General features: G+C 47.0%; 1 protein-coding gene across 8 annotated transcripts in view; it reads right to left on the reverse strand.

The window, feature by feature from the left end:
- Nucleotides 1–2,588: 2,588 nt before the first annotated feature.
- FGFR2 (fibroblast growth factor receptor 2) overlaps nucleotides 2,589–20,616 on the reverse strand; it is a 100,729-nt gene continuing 82,701 nt past the window's right edge. For 6 of the 8 annotated variants that reach the window (XM_032423513.1, XM_032423515.1, XM_032423514.1 and 3 more), the window contains 7 exons: nucleotides 19,920–20,030; nucleotides 18,032–18,222; nucleotides 11,637–11,759; nucleotides 11,009–11,079; nucleotides 8,941–9,078; nucleotides 7,281–7,386; nucleotides 2,589–4,267 (listed from right to left, as the gene is read on the reverse strand). In XM_032423513.1, the coding sequence (XP_032279404.1) occupies nucleotides 4,103–4,267; nucleotides 7,281–7,386; nucleotides 8,941–9,078; nucleotides 11,009–11,079; nucleotides 11,637–11,759; nucleotides 18,032–18,222; nucleotides 19,920–20,030 (905 nt within the window). In that variant the 3' untranslated portion in view covers nucleotides 2,589–4,102. Of the gene's footprint in view, nucleotides 4,360–7,280; nucleotides 7,387–8,940; nucleotides 9,079–11,008; nucleotides 11,080–11,636; nucleotides 11,760–18,031; nucleotides 18,223–19,919; nucleotides 20,031–20,616 lie in introns of all 8 variants that reach the window. The other 2 variants (XM_032423512.1, XM_032423511.1) reach the window with 1 other exon arrangement.

The following is a 20,616-nucleotide window of genomic DNA, read 5'->3' on the forward strand; positions in this document are numbered from 1 at the left end:
TGGCAAGGATATGTAGAAATTGGAACGCTCCTACATTGCTAGTGAGAATGTACAACAGTGCAACCACTTTGGAAACAATGTGGCAGCTCCTCAAAAGGTTAAACACAGTTATCACATGTCCCAGCAATTCCTCTGCCAGGCGTGGACCCAAAAGAAGTGAAAACATACGTCCACACAAAAACTTGTCCATGAGTGTGCATAGCAGCACTATTCCTAATAGCCACAAAGTGAAGATCCAAATGTCCATCAACCAATGAACAGAAAAACAAAATGTGTCTATTTTCACACAACAGAATATAATTTGGCAACAGAGGAATGAAGTGAGCACCTGGGTGGCTCGGTCAGTTAAGCGTCTGCCTTTGGCTCAGCTCATGATCTGCGGATCCTGGGATGGAGCCCCGCATCGGGCTCTCTGTTCAGCGGGGAGCCTGCTTCTCCCTTTCCCTCTGCCTCCACCGCCCCACTCGTCCTCTCTCTCTCTAATAAATGAATCTTTTTTAAAAAAATGGGAATGAAGTACTAAGAAATACTATAAAATGGGTGAGTCTTGAATACATTAGGCTAAGTGAAAGAATGGCCAAACACAGAAGACCATATATTGTACCATTCCATTAGACAGGAAGCAGAGTGATGGTTTCAGGGCTCGAAGGGAAAAGGAAAGTGGGAAGTGATTGCTAATTGGTACAGGGCTTCCTTTTGGAGTAATGAAAATGTTCTGGAATTAGATGGTGGCGATGGTTGCATAACCTCGTGAATATACTAAAAAAAAAAAAAATCACAAATGTACAAAAACAAATTCTTAGAACACTATTGAGTATGGTATGCCAGAGCTGAGCTAAGCTCCTATAGGTAGTCCTCACTGTTAAGACCAGGAGGCTGGTGATAACTAGTTTTGCAGTTGAGGAAAGGACTGTCCAGATAGAATCTCTGACTTGCCCAACATCACCCAGCTTTAAGAAATAAACCAATCCAAATCTGTCTCAACCCACCATCCTCTACTGCATAAGGCTGCATTAGACCATTCCCAGCCATGTGACCCTCAGGAACCTCCAGTTCCTGACCTTTTGTAATAGCGGAGACCTCTGTTCTCCACCCTTCTGGAGCCTCAACTACAGTACAAGCTCGCACGCAGACCAAGTTCTTGTTTCCGGATTGGTGGTTGGGTCCTCAATCCGTGGCCGTTCAAGTCTACCAGATGTTTGACTGTAACTGCATGTTTTACTTCCGTGTGTGTGGGATCAAGGAACTTATGATGGAGGGAAGCTTCCTGAGGTCAAGAGGGATTGAGAGGCTGAGCACTAGAGAAGGTAAACCCAGTCCCAAAGGAATCCACAGAACTCTCTGGAAGGCCCCATTTCTGTCCTGCTCCTCCATCCTCCCCGGCCTGCCCGAGCCCATCACCAGTTAACTTTCTGCCCGAGCCCATCACCAGCCTCTTGACTACCACCCTTCCCAGCTGGAGACGGAAGAGCCAGGCACTACCCACTTCTCAGGGAGATGCCTGAGATTTTCGGTTCTTTGTAAATGAACTGATCTCACATCACGGTGCCAATCACACTGTGGTTCAACTAATTTCCTTAGGTCTGGTGGCGGGGCGGGGAACCATAAGCTCCAGGATCCTATCCCACCCTGCTTCCATCTATTTATTTGGGGGGCAGAGCTCAAAAAAGAAGTGTTTCTCATTCTTCTCATGCACCTTACTGACTTCTTCCTCTGGATGTCAAATCTTTCAAAATAATTCAAAAACCAAAACGGCCAACAGCCAGTACGGTATTCTAATCTACATGGTCTCCTAGAAAGCTGCTCCCTCAGTCTCAAAAGCATAAAATGCACCCCAGTTATTTTCCCAGGACAATGGGCTACCCTCCAGATGGCTGGCCAGACCCTCATTCCACTACTAATGGCCTCCAACCCAATGAAGAGCCTCAATGTGGCACTTTGTAACCATATGGTTCTGAGAGCATGGCTGAAGTTTGGACGAATTCCGGCTATTTCTGTCTCCCTTTCCTGATATGGAGGCTGGCAAGCAGATATAATGGGACCTTGAATCATAAATTCACATTGTTAGCAGGCAAAACACCATTTCCCTCTTCAGATTCTTGGTGGCCTGGAAATAGGTCAAATTATTTTAAGATTCGTTCAAGCTCTCTTTTTGAAATGTTGAAGCCAATTCTACTCCCTGTACATCAGGAGGAAGCCAGCCTACAAGGCTTCAAGATCCCTTCCCAGTAGCCAGATCATCTGAACCTCTCCACTCATAGCACCTGCCGTCCGCAGGACACCTCCCTGTTTGCAAAGCTTTGCCCATGCCATCCCTCGTTTGCTCTTCCAAAAGTTAAAACCCAGAAAGATACGACGACACCTTCGGGGCCCCAGGAAGCAACACAGCCAGAGCGGAAACCCACCTCCCCTGATTTCCCACCGGATCCACCTGTCCCAGGTACTGCTGGTCCCGGCCAATCCCTGTGGCAAGGCACCGGTTTGTAGCCAACAATGAACCTTCCCAGCCCTGCCTTTCATGCCATCACACCAAACAGCACTGAGTCAACACCTCCAAGCACAGGAAACCATTTGGTGAGACACGAGTCTTAAAAAAATAAGCTGCGTGACATTTATTTTGTCTTGTTAACATTAATATCTGTAGAAACATTTTTTATTGTCAGTATAAAAATTAACAGGATTTATTAAATACTTTCTCCAATTTGTAACAAGTAGAATCAGTGTAATCTGCATTCATGTTGCATGGCTATAACAAAGTGAGTAGGTGTTTCCAAAGCAAAACACAGTACTTTCATATAGAACGCAAAACATGGCAACATTGTGATGACGCTGGTATGAGGCCCAATCTTTTGGTGAGGTCCTGCCAGAATTAGACAGAAGCAATCCCTTAAAAAGATGGAAGTGTCTCCAAAGACTATCAGCAGAACAACTCAGTGTTTCAATTCTAAAAGCCTTCTCTAACGCCAATGAATCTGGAAGCCATTATCAAAATCCACTGAAGAGAATACAGGCTAATCTGATTAACGTGCAACTCAGGGCAGAAGGCCAGTTGCCGGGGAGGAGGACAGTCGGCTATCATCTCAACTAAGGTCCATCCTCAAGGAATGGATTAAGGCATCTTTTTAAGAGAACGCTGGTACCATTTGTCTTGGGAAGTCCAGTTAAATGTTCCACGGGCCCAATGACAGAACTGCACAGCAAAACAAAATACTCTCTTATTAATGGGTTTGTTTCCTATTGGCATTTTTGTGGTGTAAGAACCACCATCTGACAGCAGAGCTTAAACAAATAAATCAAAACTTCATTTTCCCCAAATTAGTCATATTCTGTAAATATTTCTCTTTTCAAAGAATCTGATAACTAGTTAAGTCCAAGCAATAGATTGACTAGTCCGATGCGCTGCCTGCAAAGAAATGCCACTTAAATTACAAAACAAAAACAAAAAAAAACACAAAACTATAAATGATTAATTGTTTTGTATATTACCAATTCATTAATAAATTAATGTTATACCATTTTCCCTGAAAGCAAAAGTATTCTTCCACCTCTGCTCGGTGAAAATTAAGAAATTCTGTGTAAGAACAGCATTTAGCAAATAGCTATTACAAAAAGAGAGACCAATTTTCTAGGTGCATTGGGACATCCATTTAAAATCAATACAAAAAATAATTCCTTGTAAATATATAATATATATTTATACATAATTTGAATATATTTACATACATTCAGCACCTATATACTGCAATTGTGCTCTGTGTGTGCTGACATATATTTTCTCCAATTATTACAAAATTCACAAGGAAGGCAGAACCTAAGTTTGCCTCAAGTCCAGCTGGTCCACAGCCAGTCCCCACAGTGGGTCACGGGCGCGTGGTGGCCCATGGCAGTCCATGGCCCCAGAAACATTCTTCTTCTCCAGGTGAAGATTACAAGTTTCCAACTGTATAAATTCTTTACACGTGTGCCGATTACTTTTCCAATTATTTACTCCTCTGATCCATATATACAAGCGGAGCCAACAAGCTCCTGGAGGCATGGCCTCCCTGCTCCTGTGGCTAGGTTCCTGGTGCTGTCCTGTGTGGGGACAGAAGGACAAGCTCATTCATGTTTTAACACTGCCGTTTACATGTGGATACTGAGGAAGGCAGGGTTCGTAAGGCATGGGGTCCGGAGAGAAAACAGAATCGTCTCCTGAAGAACAAGAACTCCTTGTGTCAGGATAACTAGGTGAATACTGTTCGAGAGGCTGACTGAGGTCCAAGTATTCCTGAAAGAAGGGAAGAGAGACGTTTTATTTCATCTCGGGTCAGGATAACAAGGTGAATACGGTTCGAGAGGTTGACTGAGGTCCAAGTATTCCTGAAAGAAGGGAAGAGAAGACCTTTATTTCAAATGCAGGCTCTCGAGACGCTCTATCGGAGTTGAAGATTCAGAGACCTAGCACCCCCCCGCTCCCATGAAGATCTCCTCTAGACAACCCCCCCTTTATTGACTCTAGGCTGCCCTTAACCCTTCTCTTACAATCCATCATGAACAAACAAGAGGCAAGGAGGGAATGGGAAAATGCTGAGCACTCCAGTCCACTCACACAGACCCCAACAAGTGGCTTGCTACACGCCTCCTCGAGGGGGAGCACACGGTTCAAACCCGAGCCCCCGCAAAATGAAAAACGCATAACGTGTTATGGATTCCGGGGACCCCTTAAAATAGTTGAGACCGTGAATATTTATTTTACGAATTACATTTTACTATTGCAGTCTCTAGGATAATTTAGGGGGAATCTGTCTCCATTCAGCGGGTAATTTCACAGATGTAATTCATTACTCTAAGAAGCTCTCCAAGTGGAAAATGTAAACAGGTTCAGAAAAGGCTCGGATGTACTCATGTATGTTAAATCCATAATGGACTGTTAAAGAAGAGTTTGAAATTCAAAAGGGTCTCTTCTGCTCCCTACAGCCTCTGTTGGGGTTGCTATGGAAGAGAGCCCCCTGGATGACCCAGGATAACATTTCCTCCAACTTATGGCAGGGTGAGAGCCCACTGCCTGGTCTTGTGTGGCCCATGAGCAAAAACATGTTTTGAAACATGAGCTAAAATGTTTTAACATTTTTCAGGGGGGGGGGGATTCAAAAGAAGAGTAATATCTCATGGCATTAAAATGACATAAAAGGACATGAAAGTCATACAAAATTTAAATGCTAGGGTCCATCAAGTTTTACCCAGAACATAGACACACTCATTGACATATTGTCCATAACTGTTTTCTCGCCTTGACGGCTGACCTGAATAGTTCGGCTCCCAGAGATAAAAAATGTTTACTATCTGGCCCTTTACCGAAGAGGTTCGCAGACCCTTGCTCGGAAACTCTGGCAAGATTTCTAAACCGAGGAACTTCTGGGTCTCACTCAGAAAAGAGGCCGCAGAATGTTGGGAACTCTACATTTTAAAAAGAACCCCCCCAAAAAAAAATTGGAAAAAAAAAAAACAACACTATAATTCATCACCAGGTTTGGCAAGGGAAAGAGTCCCCATCCAAGAATGGGGGATGTGTCAGTTCCAACAAGATCAGCATTAACCGCACAACTGGAAACAAACACGCCCACCACATCAAAAGAGAACTTTGTGCTTACAATGATAAAAATGAAATTTTGTCCTAAATGGAACCATTTTTCTCAAGCATATGGGAATGATTTTCAGAAGGAAAGAAACTTCGATTTTTATATCCGTTAGATAATATGGCATTCTGCTTTTTTATTTTAGGATGCTAGATGTAAATTTCAGTATGAATGGACCCACTTTAAATATAAATATATAAATAAAGAGCATTGAGCATGGACTTAGGACCAGTAAAATGGGACATTAGTGCTTTCCCAGTTTCTAAATGCAGCCATAAATGTTCAGATCTGATAGGGGGAAAAGAGGGGTACCAGTGGATTCCAAGTCTAGGGTTAAAGGAACTTACACTAGAAACAACAATTTTGGCAGGAGAAGAAAGTTGCTTTTTTTCCCCTTGAACTGTTCCTTTCCTTTCAACTTCTGAAGGTCAGCTGTATTCATTTAAATGCAATCTCTCCTTTTATCAGCTACAGTTAGACGCACAAGATAATGTTGCTGGCTTAAGGCTTCAAATCACAACATTTGATTTAAAAAAAAAAATCATTCTGAAACTATTAAATGTATTTAAAAATACATTAAATGTTATTATTTTTATTCAAGCAATTTTAACCTCTTTTTGTTGTTGTTAAGATAACTGGGTTTGAGGGGTTTTTTTTTTCCTGTTTGAAGGAAGACTGCTTGCTGCACCCTCATTAAATATCTCAAATTCATTCATTAACAATTTTTTGTGGGATTCTTCTAACCTCGATGGGTTTCTCATCGTTCCTGCTCAGATCAGACACTCTCTACAACCACAGAGACCACTCTATCTACATGCGGAAGCGAGCACCACCACGACTAAAATCACACAGTGAGGGACAGAGGAGTGTTTCTTTCGTTGGTACAGATTATAAATATTTTAAAGAAAAATATTTTAACAAAAGGTAAAAGCTTTCACTTAAAAATCACAAGTCCCCGGGCACCTGGGTGGCTCAGTCAGTTAAGCGTCTGACTCTTTGATTTCGGCTCAGATCATGATCTCAGAGTCCTGAGATAGAGCCCCGGGTCAGGCTCTGGGCTCAGCAGGGAGTCTCTGCTGGAGATTCATTCTCTCTCCCTCCCTCTGCCCCTCCCCCAGTTCCCTCTCTCGCTCTCTCTCAAATAAATCTTTAAAACAAATCACAAGTCCCTCATTATACGAAACCGTGTGTACATTCACATACACACAGATGGAGACCACACGCCCCAGGCCATTTCCAGACAGGGTCACGGTGGACACGGCCGTGCCTGTGAAGCCAGACTGGCAGAACCTCACTGCTTCCAGCGAAGCCCACCAGTAAGAGAACGGCAGCAGCTCCTACGTTAGGAGCTGAAGCCAAGCAGCACAGAAACCCAAGCTCCTCACACGCAAACCCAAATGCTGCTATTTCTCTCGCCTCCACGCTGTCCAACATACCACAACCTGGACCCACCACCCAAAGGCCACAGAGAGGGGCAGCCTCAAGTAGGGCCCTCGGTCTGGTTTCAAGAGTCAGAACTCTCAAAACTGCACATATTTTAACTCTGTCTGACCCCTGTGGAAAAATGATAATCTCTACCACAGACTCCGACGGGGGAGGTTGCAATGAAAAAGCCGCACCGGCCTCCCAAGAAAGGACCACAGGCTTCTGGAAGAGGGTGCTTACCTCATTGGTTGTGAGAGTGAGAATCCGATCCAAGTCTTCTACCAACTGTTTGAACGTCGGCCTCTGGGAGGGCACCGCATGCCAACAGTCCCTCATCATCATATACCTGGGGAAACGGATTTCCTGGTGAATTCATTTTGTAAGTACTAGGTGCGTGGCTATAAGCCAGTGTGAACAGGCACTAGGGAGATACGTCCTAAATTATGAACATGTACCAGAACTTTCCAAATTAGAAGGCAGTTATTTCCTTTCCCCAAAAATTCACTGCTTGGTTCCTCTGAAAGGCACTTTGAGCTACAAAAACATCACTTCACCCCAAATGTTTTAGGATTGTGTCTATGCCATTAAGACTTTTTTCTACGTCTTCGCTGCTGACTTGCATCTGTGACGTGACACAGAGTAGCACATCTCTCTGGCACTCTGACAGGCTGAAGGAAAAGCCTTCTAGGAGCAACCCGGTCTCCAGTCTCTCCCCAGCACACGCCCCGCCCCCCCCCCCCCACTCCTGCTCCCGACCAAAGCAGCTACACATTCTTCTCTCTGACCCTTTGGGTTTTATCTTAATGACTGCAGAGGACAAAGGTTCCTCAGTTTAAAAAAAAATGAAGTTTGAAAACCACAACTTTAAGGTAAGGTTTTTATGAATTAATCTGCCATCCCTGGGCTGCACATTAACTTCCTGATTAACTCCTGGACAGGCCTAGGGTCCCAGGCCTTATCTTGATTATGGGTTTCGACAGACCCTCTATATTAGAAAAAGCAATAGGAATGACAGGCAGCACAATAAATACCTTTATATAATATACTATAAAATGTGGCCATTCATCAGATGTCCACTGTACAGTGAAAAGCACTCATGGGATTACGGATATAAAATCCCCATGAAACGATACACAATAGACCACAGTCTCCGGGACAATCACTCTTCTTAGTTAATCCGGGGGGGGGGGTTGGGAAGAGAGACTCCCTTTCAAAGCACTGATTCTACTGCACAAGACGCATGTCACAAACACAACATAATTCCACTTGAAGTGTGGGGTAGGCTTTTCTCGAAACTGGCTCATGGTTTTATAGCCAGATCTGGGATTCTAAGGATGGCACCTGGACACATTCTTAATTCTCTGTGCTAAACTATGGGTAAAACAGAGGTAACCAGACACCAGTTTGCTCTGAAGACATGTGGTCAATGCCAATCTAGACGAGCAATTTTCAGTGTTCACCCATGCCCCCTGGCCGTGCTGGGGGCATAAGCCGTGAGGAAAGGCCGGGCAGGCCCACGGCTTTCCAGCTTGTGTATGAGAAAAGGCCAGATCTTTCTCCCTGTCCGTCTAAGGAGAGACAACAGCAAAGCACAGCACGGTGGCCCAGAAGATCGCTGCGTCTCACTCTCGAAAGTCAGAAGCCCTCAGCCAGGAAGCCTAATGCCCTGATCTAAAGCTCAGTCCATACACCTCGGGATGATGTTCTCTCTTTCGGACAGTTATGGCCGTCAGTGTGGCCATCCACCCCAGTCCTGGGACTGAGCCCAGAAAGCTTCAGCAGTAATTCTTCTTAGGGCCTGTATGGAAAACCCGGGGCCTTGGGAAACCCGAAATAAGTCGGGAGAAGAGTTAATGGCATGGTGGGTCCGCTGGGTATCAGGAGAGACAACGGTCCTTACAGTTCATTGGTGCAGTTTGCTGGCTTATCCATCCTGTGTCCTTCCTTAAGCAGCTTAAAAAGTTCCTCCACTGGAATCCCTGGGTAGGGTGAGCCCCCTAACGTGAAGATCTCCCACATTAACACCCCGAAGGACCACCTGCAAGAAGAGAGAAAACAGTGTTACCAACCCACCTGAATCCCAAAAATCCAAATATGCCCAGTGAATAAAGTACACGCCCACTCACTTCTCATGTTCAAAGACAAATGGCCTGAACCCTCCGGCAGTTCATCCCACAGGCCCCTCCCTGCCCCGAAGGAGCATCCTCCCCAAATGAGAACAACGGGAGGGATGTTCCCATGGAATTTTCCATCAACAGACAACAGAGTAGGGGTGGGAAACCATCCCTCTTTTTTTCTGGTAGAGATCTGGGGTGGTTGCTTTTTCATTCTGACACTCTCAAATGAAGTTACTCGTCCTTAAATGCAGTGTTAGCAACGTGAGGATCTCAGCTCCTAAGCTGCAAAACTCTTCCTGCTCCCGTCCAGCTCTTCCAACAGCCTCTGTGCCTGACCCCCCTGGATTGTGACCCACCAGTATGGGCTGCTGACCGAATAAGGCCTGCAAGCCAATTCTGCAAGGTAAACAGCTGCCCAGCGTGGCCAGTTGGAGCATCTGAGAGCACAAAAGGTTCATGACTCACTAGGGTCATGAAGGGAGCGGGCATCAGGCTGGGATGAGGATGATGGAATCCCGTGCCCCAGACGAGTTTCCTCCAACAGAAACTGAAAACCTCTCTCGGGACCATGGGTACCTGACCTCACGGAGACCCACAGCTGGACTTTCTGAGCCTCGTTCAGGATACTCACAATTCCTGGGATAATGGAGCCAAGACTCCCGCATTTACCTATATCACTGAGGCTCTTGACACACACCCTTCCTGACTCTCTTCGGGTTTGGGGTGAGAAATGAAACTCTCCCCAGTTTTCTGTAGAGCAAAGGTGGGAGCACAATGCAGGCAGCTGACTCCCTACAAAACCGGGACTTGTAACACCTTCCTTCTAGGACTGCTAAAGTTGGTTAAGCGACTGCCTTCGGCTCAGGTCATGATCCCGGAGTCCCGGGATCCAGTCCCGCATCGGGCTCCCTGCTCGGCGAGGAGCCTGCTTCTCCCTCTGACCCTCCCCACTCTCATGTACTCTCTCTCTTCTCTCATTCTCGCTCTCTCAAATAAATAAATAAATCTTTAAAAAAAAAAACAATGGCTCAACTGATTCTTTTTTTTTTTAACTTTTTATTTTGGATTAATTATAGACTCACAGAAACTTGGAAAAAAACAGTACAGAGAGATGCTCTGTACCTTCCCCGCAGTTTCCCGCCAGGGTAACTTCTTCCAAACTAATTTCCAAACCTAAAATTCTAAAACATCAGTTGGAGCCTGCCCCTCCAACTGATATTTTAGAACTTTAGCGTTGGAAATTAGTATTTTTAAGTGTATCATAATGGGAATATTATATAGTTTTCACTGTTTCTGTCATGTCATCAAGGGTGCCAGGCCGAGATCAGACCTTTTCAAAGGATAAACAGAACACGCGGGCCCCGTGGAGATCACCTGAGCAGACTCTGCCCCACTCAGCCTGTCCCCACGAGGACAAACCTGAGATGGGGGGAGTATGACAAACCACCCTCAAGTAGGAAAAGTTTCAAAATTCCTTCTTTCAGGGAGCAAAGAACATGCCAATGGCCTGGCAAATGAGACAGCAGCTTTGTAGTCGTGGATCCGTGAGTAAGTTGGGGTGGGGGGGGGGGGCACTTCCGCCCTGGCGGGACGAGGTTCGGGGCAGGGGGGGCACTTCGGCCCTGGCAGGACGACGTTCGAAGTTACACCTCCCGTGCACTTTGAAGCTGGGCAGATTAGTAACAGCGCATTGGTTACCAGCCTACCATAAAATCCGTCCTTTCTAAGGCTGGCTCCTGCACCTTCTATCAACGTGTGAAATACAACAGACGCCAAAGAATGCAGAAAGATGAATACCGTATTTTTGCAGCTCAACCCGATGGAGAAGCCAGAGAGAAGGGAGTTACTTACACGTCACTCTGGTGGGTGTACACTCGGTCAAAAAGGGCTTCTGGGGCCATCCACTTGACTGGAAGTCGCCCCTGCAAGTGTGGGGGAGAAAAGGTAAAAACCACTAGATTAAAACCAGTTTACTTTTGCTGGCTCGATAGGCTCTGCCCTATTTGAGAGCTGATACTAATGATTTTCACTGGTCAGTCATGAGAGCAGAAATAAGGTCCAGCAGGGCCTACACATAACATGTAAGATGCACAGATTGGGGCACATGAGTACAATGCCGTTTCTTGGGACTCTCCTCATCCTCGATCTCCTCGAACACAGACACACCCTGACCACCTTCTAGGCAAAAATTAATCCAGAAACCCCCGAGCTCTAGTCTTGGCTAGGGAAGTTCTTGACAAAGAGCCTGATGAAGACCAGAGAGGCTGCCGATCATTCTATATACAAGGCTGTTTCACATTTACTAAAAGTATCTGAAATACAGCTACAATTTGCTTATTGAGAAGTCTGTCAAGAATACAGCAAAAGAACAGAGATAAAGGGCAGAGGAATAAATGCCTACTATCTTTCATGTGGAACATTTCGTGCCACCACCATCCCTCCCTCCGTCCCTTCCACCACAGTGCTGCCATAGACTTACGTTTGTGGTCTTTTTGTAATAGTCTATATTGTTGATATCCCTGGCCAGTCCAAAGTCTGCTATTTTCATGACATTGTTTTCTGTTACCAAAACATTTCTGGCAGCTAAATCCCGATGAATACACTGAAATCAAGAAAGAACTCATTTCAAAATGTTTCAAGAATAAAGAGAAAACATACTTCTTACAATGCAGACAGAAAGTACTTAAGTCAAAAAATGGTATTTCTTTTCTAATTAAAAGTAACTAAAAAACCAAGGCCCCAATCATTTCAAAGAGCAAAGAGACACCAAGCAGCCAATTCTCTTTTACCTGCAAATGACCAACAACACTGGCGTCCTTCCTAGCAGGAGATCTGTGCTAGATTAGTCTAAAATCTTTTATCTCAACACTTAACTCTCCCGCCCTTTACAGCCAGACTTTCAGGAGAGCTGGTTAAACTCCAACACCACTTCCTCCTTACCTCCTGGTCCATCCGCAAACATTGTTTCCATCCCTGCCCCTCCCAAAAGTATATGAGGAACCTCTTGTCAGACCCAAGTGAGCTCTTCTAATGCTTCAATGTTACCCTCTGCAGCTCTGGACACTGTTGATTTCATGCTCCTTTTAAAAAAAACGGTCCCCACCCCCACCCCCTTGAGTTCTATCCCCTCCCTTCTCTTGGCTCACCCTCTCAATCCAGCTCCTCTCTGCCCTGTCCCTCAAAATAGAAATGTCCCATTAATTTTGTATATTTCCACATATCCCCCGGGCTTCTATTCTTAGATACACACAAAAGATTTGCAAATTCCTACCTCTCTCCTGGGACCCTCACTGTCATCTTCCACAGGTTATGGGACATTTCCACTGTGACATCCCTTTGGCTCCTCAAATTCAAGGTCTCTGCTCCCCTAATTCTTACCCTCTTGGGTCTCTCTCAGGCCAAGAAGTATACACCAGAATTCTCGGCACAGTACTCCCAAATTCTGTGGACGCTGACTCCCATCTGCCTCTCTAATTTGTCCACCCCGCTGTGTCCCCACTACTAACCACACTTAGCCCAGGACATCACCACTGCCCACCCCCAGCCCCATGGAGAGCCACAGTGCCTACCTAACCGGTCTCTGTGCTTCCAAACTCAGCCCTGCTGCACCTGCTACGCTCCCCACAAGTTGTGTTTCTAAGAACTGACCATGTCCTTTCCCGGCTTATATCATGACCAACGCCTGTCTGTCTAGGCCCAGGCCCAGGCCCGGAGGACACCGGCCCACACAAAATACCTGGGGGGTGGGGAAGGGTGGTGGTGGGGGGGGGATGCAGACATGCTCACCAGAGGGCAGCTAATTTATAGTTCTGATACTCTTCGGTCTCAGAAAGGTCTGGTCATTGTAACTCCCGTTTTTCCTTTCTACAAATGATACACTTTTGTAAAGTGTTATACTTCAATATCACAAGATTTCATCATGACACATGGTAAGGAGAATTCCCCAATCATCAGCCCCTATTTTTGGAAAAGGCAAGGTCTAAGGAAGTGAACAAGTATCTCTACCAAATGCTCTGACACGGCCTCGTGTGTTAACTACTGGATGAAGGAGAGAGTCTTATCAAGCCACTTGACAAGGGTGAAATGGGGCTGGTTGTAGTAGGGACTTCACGACATGGCCAATAAAAAGGAGCAAGCCACACTCTCTCTGAAGAATAAATTAGGAGTTACTTTTTCCAGCCCACCGCCCAACGATTCCTTGTTTTTAGATGCTTCTGTGGCCCCCTGGATGGGTGAAGACCAGGAAAGGGAGAGCAGGAAAACCCCACAAGTAGGTATGCCTGTGCCAGAATGGAAGCAGGAAATGTGAGAGCTTCCAGAAGCCGCCTGGGGATCCGGCCGGGGCGGGAGCCATGTTCCTAGTTTGGAGGCCTCTTCAAATTGAACTTCCAAGCCCTCGGCCAAACTCTCCCGGCGGCGTGCTCCCTGCCGACACGAGCTCTGTGCATTTGGCAAGCTGTGTGGTCAGAAGAATCTGGATTCCCACATGCTGGGCTCCCACCACACATGAGGGCTCAACTCAGAGATACCACGACAGTGACCTCCATCATCATCTTGGCAAGAGCCAGGATCGAGCACCAACCTCCCACATCCCATGATGCTAGCAGACACGAACGCCCACCCTCTGGGCTGAACAGTAAGAGACTTGGAACCAACACGCAAGAAAAAGAAAATAATTAACATCAAGCCAAATTCCCATCATCTGCAGAAATCAGAGCTGTTTTCCAGGGCAGAGCTGACCATTTACATAACTAGGGCCCTCAGACCATTTGGTATCCATTTCTTAAGTAAGCGGAGATCCACGGGTCACTAAGGGAAGGAAGACTAACACCCCTATGGCCCAGACGATAGAATTAAATTCCCATGGCAATCTCATGGGTATGGCTGCACCCATTTCACAGATGGGGAAGCTGGAGCCTGCTTTAAATAACAAAAACAACACCCACTCAGGTTTAACACCTTGGAGTAAGTTGAACTGGTTTTGGGATTTGGTAAAAAAGAAAAATTAGTGTACTTTGAACTAAAAACAGCAAAGCTTTCATAATTTGTATAAGGTTCAAATACCCCATATTACCTTTCTGTTGTGTTCTGTATACATCATGGTGTTTCTTTACTTGCCCCCCCCCGAATTCCCCACAAACACTTGCACACATGTGTGCACGCACGCACATATTTAAGCGGCTCAAGGACAGGCCCTGCGTGTTCATCTCTATATTCCCAGCACCGAGCACAGAGCCTGACCCAGTCAATGTTTACTGAGCCGAATTCATTATTGCATTCCATCAGTAATGAGCCAGAGAGCTCACTCAACAGTTCTTTAAGCGGGCCTCCAGCAAGCTCATCGCCGGCGGCTGTGAGGCGTGAGCGTGAGCAGGCCCTTGCCCTGCTTCTTCATACTCCACTGTCAGGAATAAGCCCTCCATCTTTGGAAGCTGGCTCCACTCAAGGGGACCATTCTTAGGATCTTCATCTATGGCCAGTTTCAAACCTGTTCTACGTCTTCAACTGCAGGCCATCTTCTGCAAAGGGCTTTGGGACCCTTCAAGTTCCTAAGGACATACAGCTCCGTCCCTTTTGGTCCACTCTGTGTCTGTGAGCAACGCCCTGACCCAAGGCATCTTATCGGTCCTCCCCACCATCCCGAGGGAGGCAGGGATTACCTGAGAGCAGGGTGGGGGAGGCTGGGGCGCAGGGTGGGTGAGTGGAGAACCAAAGGGCAGGTCTGGGACCAGCGACTTTTCTCTGTGGACCTAGGAGTCCCCATCTTGGAAATGAGGACAATGACTCAGGGACACCTGGCTCAAAGGTGTCCTGGCACCTCCCAACGGTCCTCAGCATCCTTATCCTAAAATCGCACCTACTTCAGAGGTGTTCTGAGGTTATGGATGATACTGTATGTAAAACACTCACCCTGTGCTGGCAGATGTTGAGCTCTCAAAAACTGGTACGGATTAATAATGGGAATTGCCCCCTTTCACAAAGTTCCCTCTTCACTATTCTGAACAGTTCCAAAAGAGGAAGGATCTCAGAGTCCTCGGGGCTGGGGAGCAATGGGGAGTCCACAGGGGCTCCATGAGCCAGGTGCAAGGCACGTTCTTCTCTCCCATTCTGAGGAGAATGACACTCCGCCTTCCTGAAACCCGTCCTGTGGCCTCTGTGAACCACATCCTGCCTTTCCTCTTGCCTCTCTGTGTCCCCTCAGCCTCCACTGCCATCAGGTGCTTTGCGCCAAGCTCCAGAAATCGAGAGCTTTTTCTACTCCCCCTCTTCTCTGCCTCTCCCCGGCTAGATGACCTCCCGTGCCTTGGAACTGCACTTCCTTTGCTGGCTCCCAAGGTCTTAGCCCGGCCCCCAGAGCTTCCTGCCCCGCACTGGCCCTTGAATGGCTCTCACACGTGGTCAAAGTGCATCCTCAATTGTGCACCAGAATCTCTTCCCACCACCCTCTCCCCCCACCTCCCACCCCAGAGTCTTCCTCAACCTGATCAGCTGCGCCACCATCCGATCTCTCAGGCTGGAAATCACTAACTATCCCAAGAGCAAAATCTGTCCAAAATCAATCTTCTTATCCGGTGCCTTGTGGGAGCCAATAAACCCTAGCCCAAAACACCAGCACCAAGCTTGCTGAGCAGCACAAGACCGAGTGAGCTTTGCGGCACAAACCTGACCCCGTTACCCCCACCTTGGTGGCCTGCCACAGGCCGAGGGCGCACCCTACAGCGCAGTCTGGAGGCCTGGCCTGGGTCCGTGAGGCCCCAAATGAGCTCAGCCACATCTCGTACCCTGCCCTCCGCACCCTGTGTCCCTCCTCAGAAGCTGCACACAACTGTCCCCCGGGGGGGTGCTCACCAGCCACCTTTCCCCTGAACCCCCCACTGACCTCCCACAATTTGTTTCCTGCACGGCACGCCTCTCACACCTCTCACCCTTTCCCATTTTTATTCCCACGCTTATTGTTGATCTCTCCTGCTGTCACCCGAGGTTCCTGCTCCAAGAGGTCCAAGGACTCCGTCCATTGCAGCCACCCGCTACGGGAGCCTGACCTGGGGCACGAAGCACCAGAGTCAGGAGCGCTCCGGAATATTCGCTTGAAGGATTAATAAAATGACCAAGCCGGCCCTCCTACTGCTTCTGTATTAACTGCTTCTGTATAAATGCTGCTGCGTCCAAAAAACACTTCCCCCCTCCCACACAGGAAGGGTACAGAGGGGCCGGGCCCTGGGGGGTGGCCAGCCCTCCCTCTGCCCCAGCCCTGGGGGCCCCCTCAGGCAGGCCACGCTCCCTAGGGTTTAGGGAAAGCTACAGCAAAGGTGAAACAGCACAGTGATGGTCTGTGTGTGCTGGGATCGCCCGTCATGCCGGCTCTCTCTTCACACACAATCTCCAGCCCAAAACACATACTTTGTACGCCTGAACCATTTAAAAGTGATTGCACACCTCACACCTAAACATGTGAGCAAACATCTCCTACCTTAACACAGGACCACTGTCACCACCCCCAGATTTAGTATCGATCCAATCATATTATCTAATGTAGACCCGATTCAAGTTTCAGTTGTTCCTAAACGTTCTTTATAAAAGCTGCACCCCCCCAACCCTGAACAAGGCCCAGTCCAGGGTCACACATGCACACAGGGTTTTCCACCTGTCTCTTAAGCCTCCCTTAATCTGGAACTGTCTCCCCAGTGGTTTTTGTCTCTCGTGACACGGACATTTTGAAGCGATGTCTTGTCAAATGTCCCACATTCTGGATCTGATCCGTTTCCTCACGTCAGAGACCTTTCAGCTGGCCTGTATTCCTGCACACGTACACATTCTCAGGCACAAAACTGCTTCCTAAAATCGACAGGTTAAGAGCTTTTACGGGAAAAAAAGAATCTGAAAAAGTCTTCAACTCTGGCCTCTCTTGAAAATAAAAATCAAACAAAAAGGAAAATAAAAAGCAGACCAAAAAACAGAATGTGTGGGAGCTCTGGCCATGTTCCAACACGGCCACAGAAGCAGGGGCTGAGGGGCAGCCCCCCCCCCACCCCTGATGCCCTGTGGTCGGATCCCTTACTCCTGTGACTGGGCAGAGCCATGACCCAGCCTGGGCTCCCCCGAGACAAGGGGTCCACGCCCACAAGAGAATCTCACTTCTCTGGGGACCCAAAGATCGGCACCAAGCTCCACCGCAGGTAGAACGGACCCCACCTCTGCCTAAGGAGGAAGTTCTGCAACCCCCCGCCCCCGAAGTGTGAGCTAAGGCAGGGTGTCTTGGGTCATCCGAAATGCCCCAGAGGACATTGGGGCACCTGCCTAACTGCTTTCAGAATAACTCAGATGTTTAAAGTTCCATTGCAAGTGGCATGCTTGGAATGCAGACAGTTCACCTCAGGGGACCTGGCCAACTTCGAGCCAGAGGGTCACCCCGCTAAATGAGACAAAATAAACCCAGATGATACCCAGGACTCAGTGTTACTAAAATACCACTTTGCTTGATCTTTATTCGTAGAATATTGAAGGCCCTTTCAAGCTTAAAACCATAAACACAACACCCAAGTCTATGTCCAAAAACGCATCCCAAAACAAATAAAGCCCCCAAAACTCATCAGAATTAAACACAGCACCCCCTAACCTAGCTGTTCCCTACCGAGAGCAGAATCCCAGGAGAAGAGACAGCTTTTCTGCTCATCTCCGCGGTGTCACGACAGGCTTCTCTGGCTTTTAAAGAGTTCACCAAAGCCCCATGTGAATAACGCAATAAATATTTTCCAGGTTGTACAAGACAAGCAAGGGCTTGATTTAGCAAATGAGCACGTCCAAATTGCCTGTTTTCTTCACAGATCTTTTTAACTGGAGTCCACCCAACTGAGGAGAATGTGAAGGACTCACTTTCTGGGAAGCCAAGTACTCCATGCCTCTCGCCAGTTGGTAGGTGCAGGACACCAAGTCCTTGAAGGTCATCTGCTCCTCGGGAACTCGGTTAATGTCATAGGAGTACTCCATCCCAGGCGGCCTGCGGGCTCGGAGGTACTCGCGGAGGTTGCCTTTGGAAGCATACTCGACGATGACGTAGAGAGGCCCTGTGGATGGAGAGGGCAAGCTCGCTGAGAAGACGCACCCAGATCCGCCCTGGGGAAGCTCAGCCACGTTTTGTTTCTTACAACCCACTACTTTTTCTTTCTTTCTTTCTTTCTTTTTTTTTTAATTGAAACATAAAGAAAAGCGCACACAAAAATAGAACACCTACATTCTCATCTCCCCCAAAATGATCATCGACACTTGGGTCAAGACAGCCTCAAAAGTCTCAGAGGAATAGACAGAGATGCAGTGAGTGTCCTTCCCCTGTCATTTCCAGGCTCCCCTGTGCCCTCCTGCAGAGCAATGCTTACTATAAATTTTGCCTTTTCCAGTTCATTTTAACCATTTTACATACATATATGTATCAATAAACAACATTATTATTTGTAATCGCATGTATGAATAATGAAGCTACAGCTTTGCAACATTTTCCCCCTACACGTTATCGTCCTGGACCCCAGTCGGGCTGATAAAAATAAATCTAGATCATTCCTTTTAACAGCTACCTATGTTCCATCATGTAAACATGCCACATTTTATTTACTCATTTGCCTATGCTTATGGGCATTTACATCGCTTGCAGGTTTGGCCCGTAACGAACTGTGCACGGCGAACATTCCTGTGTATGTCTCCTTCCACACATGTGCAATCCTTTCTCCATGGCATAGACCAGAGGTTGGCAAACTACAGCCTGCAGGCCAAATCCTGCCCACTGCCTGTTTTTGTAATTAAATTGCATTGGCACACAGCCAGGCCCGTTCATTTCTGTGTTGTCTGTGGCTGCTTTCTCGCTCCAACGGCAAAGATGACTAGTTGCCCCAAAGACCCTAAAGGCCACAAGACCAAAACTACTGACAATCACCCTTCACAGAAAGTCTCCCGACTCCTGGTACAGGCCTCAAGGAGAAATGGCTGAGGCAAAGACAGGCTTCTTCAAGTTTATTAATTATTATCAAACTGATTCCCGAAGTGTCAGTTAGCTCTCCAGTGAGAGAAGTCAATGCTCCATCTCCCCCAAGGAAGATAACATGTCCCTTCATTCTACTCTCTCCCTCCCCTGCACTATTCTTGGGAGCTCAGCCATTGCTGTCCATAGCAAAACATGGCTTCTTCAATCCCCATTTTAAGGGATTTGTCAACCATAACATAGGGTCTTTTTTTTTTCTTTAAGGTTTTATTTATTTGAGAGAGAGGGAGAAAGAGCATGAGCAGAAGGAGAAACAGAGGGAGAGGGACAAGTAGACTCCCCACCGAGCAGGGAGCCCGATGTAGGGCTCGATCCCAGGACCCCGGGATCATGACCTGAGCCGAAGGCAGATACTTAACGGACTGAGCCACCCAGGCGTCCCCCATAGGGTCTTATTTTGAGAAATCCCTCTTAGCACTACAAAAACAAAAACATAAGGAGACTGTCTTTTCTAAACACCCTCCAGGTTATGCCCTAAAAACAGCAGGACTCTAGAAGGCCCTCCCATCCAAAGCCACCCAACGCCTACCTTTCCCCAGTCCCCCAGTACGGTCACAAAGTCCCCTTTGTGTTCATGGCCAGGAACATCTTCCTAAGGGGATTTTAAAGAGAACTTTAAACATGCACTTGATGTGCCCTAGGAGCAAGATCCAAGAGTCCAACCGTTTCTAAAATGATGTTAACATTCAAGTGTAAATTATTTGGATGAAAGCATTTTTTCCTCCTACTCACCATCCTGAGTACAGGCTCCAAGGAGATTTATGATATTTTTGTGTTTTCCAATCATCTTCATCATCTCCATCTCTGACACTAGATCAGAAAGATCCTTCTCTGTGGCATCATCTACAAACAGCAGGTAAATTAAAAACCATTTAGTTTTCTCTAACCCATCGACAGCCGCTGCTAGTTGCCAAAAACTTAGTGGAAACAGCATGAAATTGAATTTTAGAACCAGAAAACACTTTCCAAATAATCTCCCTCATTTTATTGGTAAGGGGGCAAAGGCCCAGACGGGGAACTGCCCTGATCCGTGTCAAATAGCTAATTTGGGGTCAATGGGGTCAAAAGTCAGGACGAGAATACAGGTCTCTGATGCTGAGGCCAATTCTTTTCTAGCAACCCTCACGAGCGTGGGGGTGTTTAACTTTATCGTGAAGTTAAGTCCATCCTCTGGCAGATCTATGGTGCCTCCAAAAAACCGTATCAGACTTCAAGGTGCCTGAAAGCAACCGTGAGTACAACAGAAAGGAAGAGGAGGAGGAGATGGGGCATCTCAAATCACTACCGACTTTCTCCAGACCAAATGCCGCTAACCTGAGCCCTTACAGAAGTCACAGACAGGTTCAGGGGGCACCTCGTAAGTGTTTACAAAAGTGTGTGTGTGTGCACATGCATTTTGAGTGGGCAAAGGTTCATGCCTTCTACTGTG

The sequence above is a fragment of the Phoca vitulina genome, unplaced genomic scaffold, assembly GCF_004348235.1.
Source record: "Phoca vitulina isolate PV1807 unplaced genomic scaffold, GSC_HSeal_1.0 scaffold28, whole genome shotgun sequence".
Taxonomy (NCBI): Eukaryota; Metazoa; Chordata; class Mammalia; order Carnivora; family Phocidae; genus Phoca; species Phoca vitulina.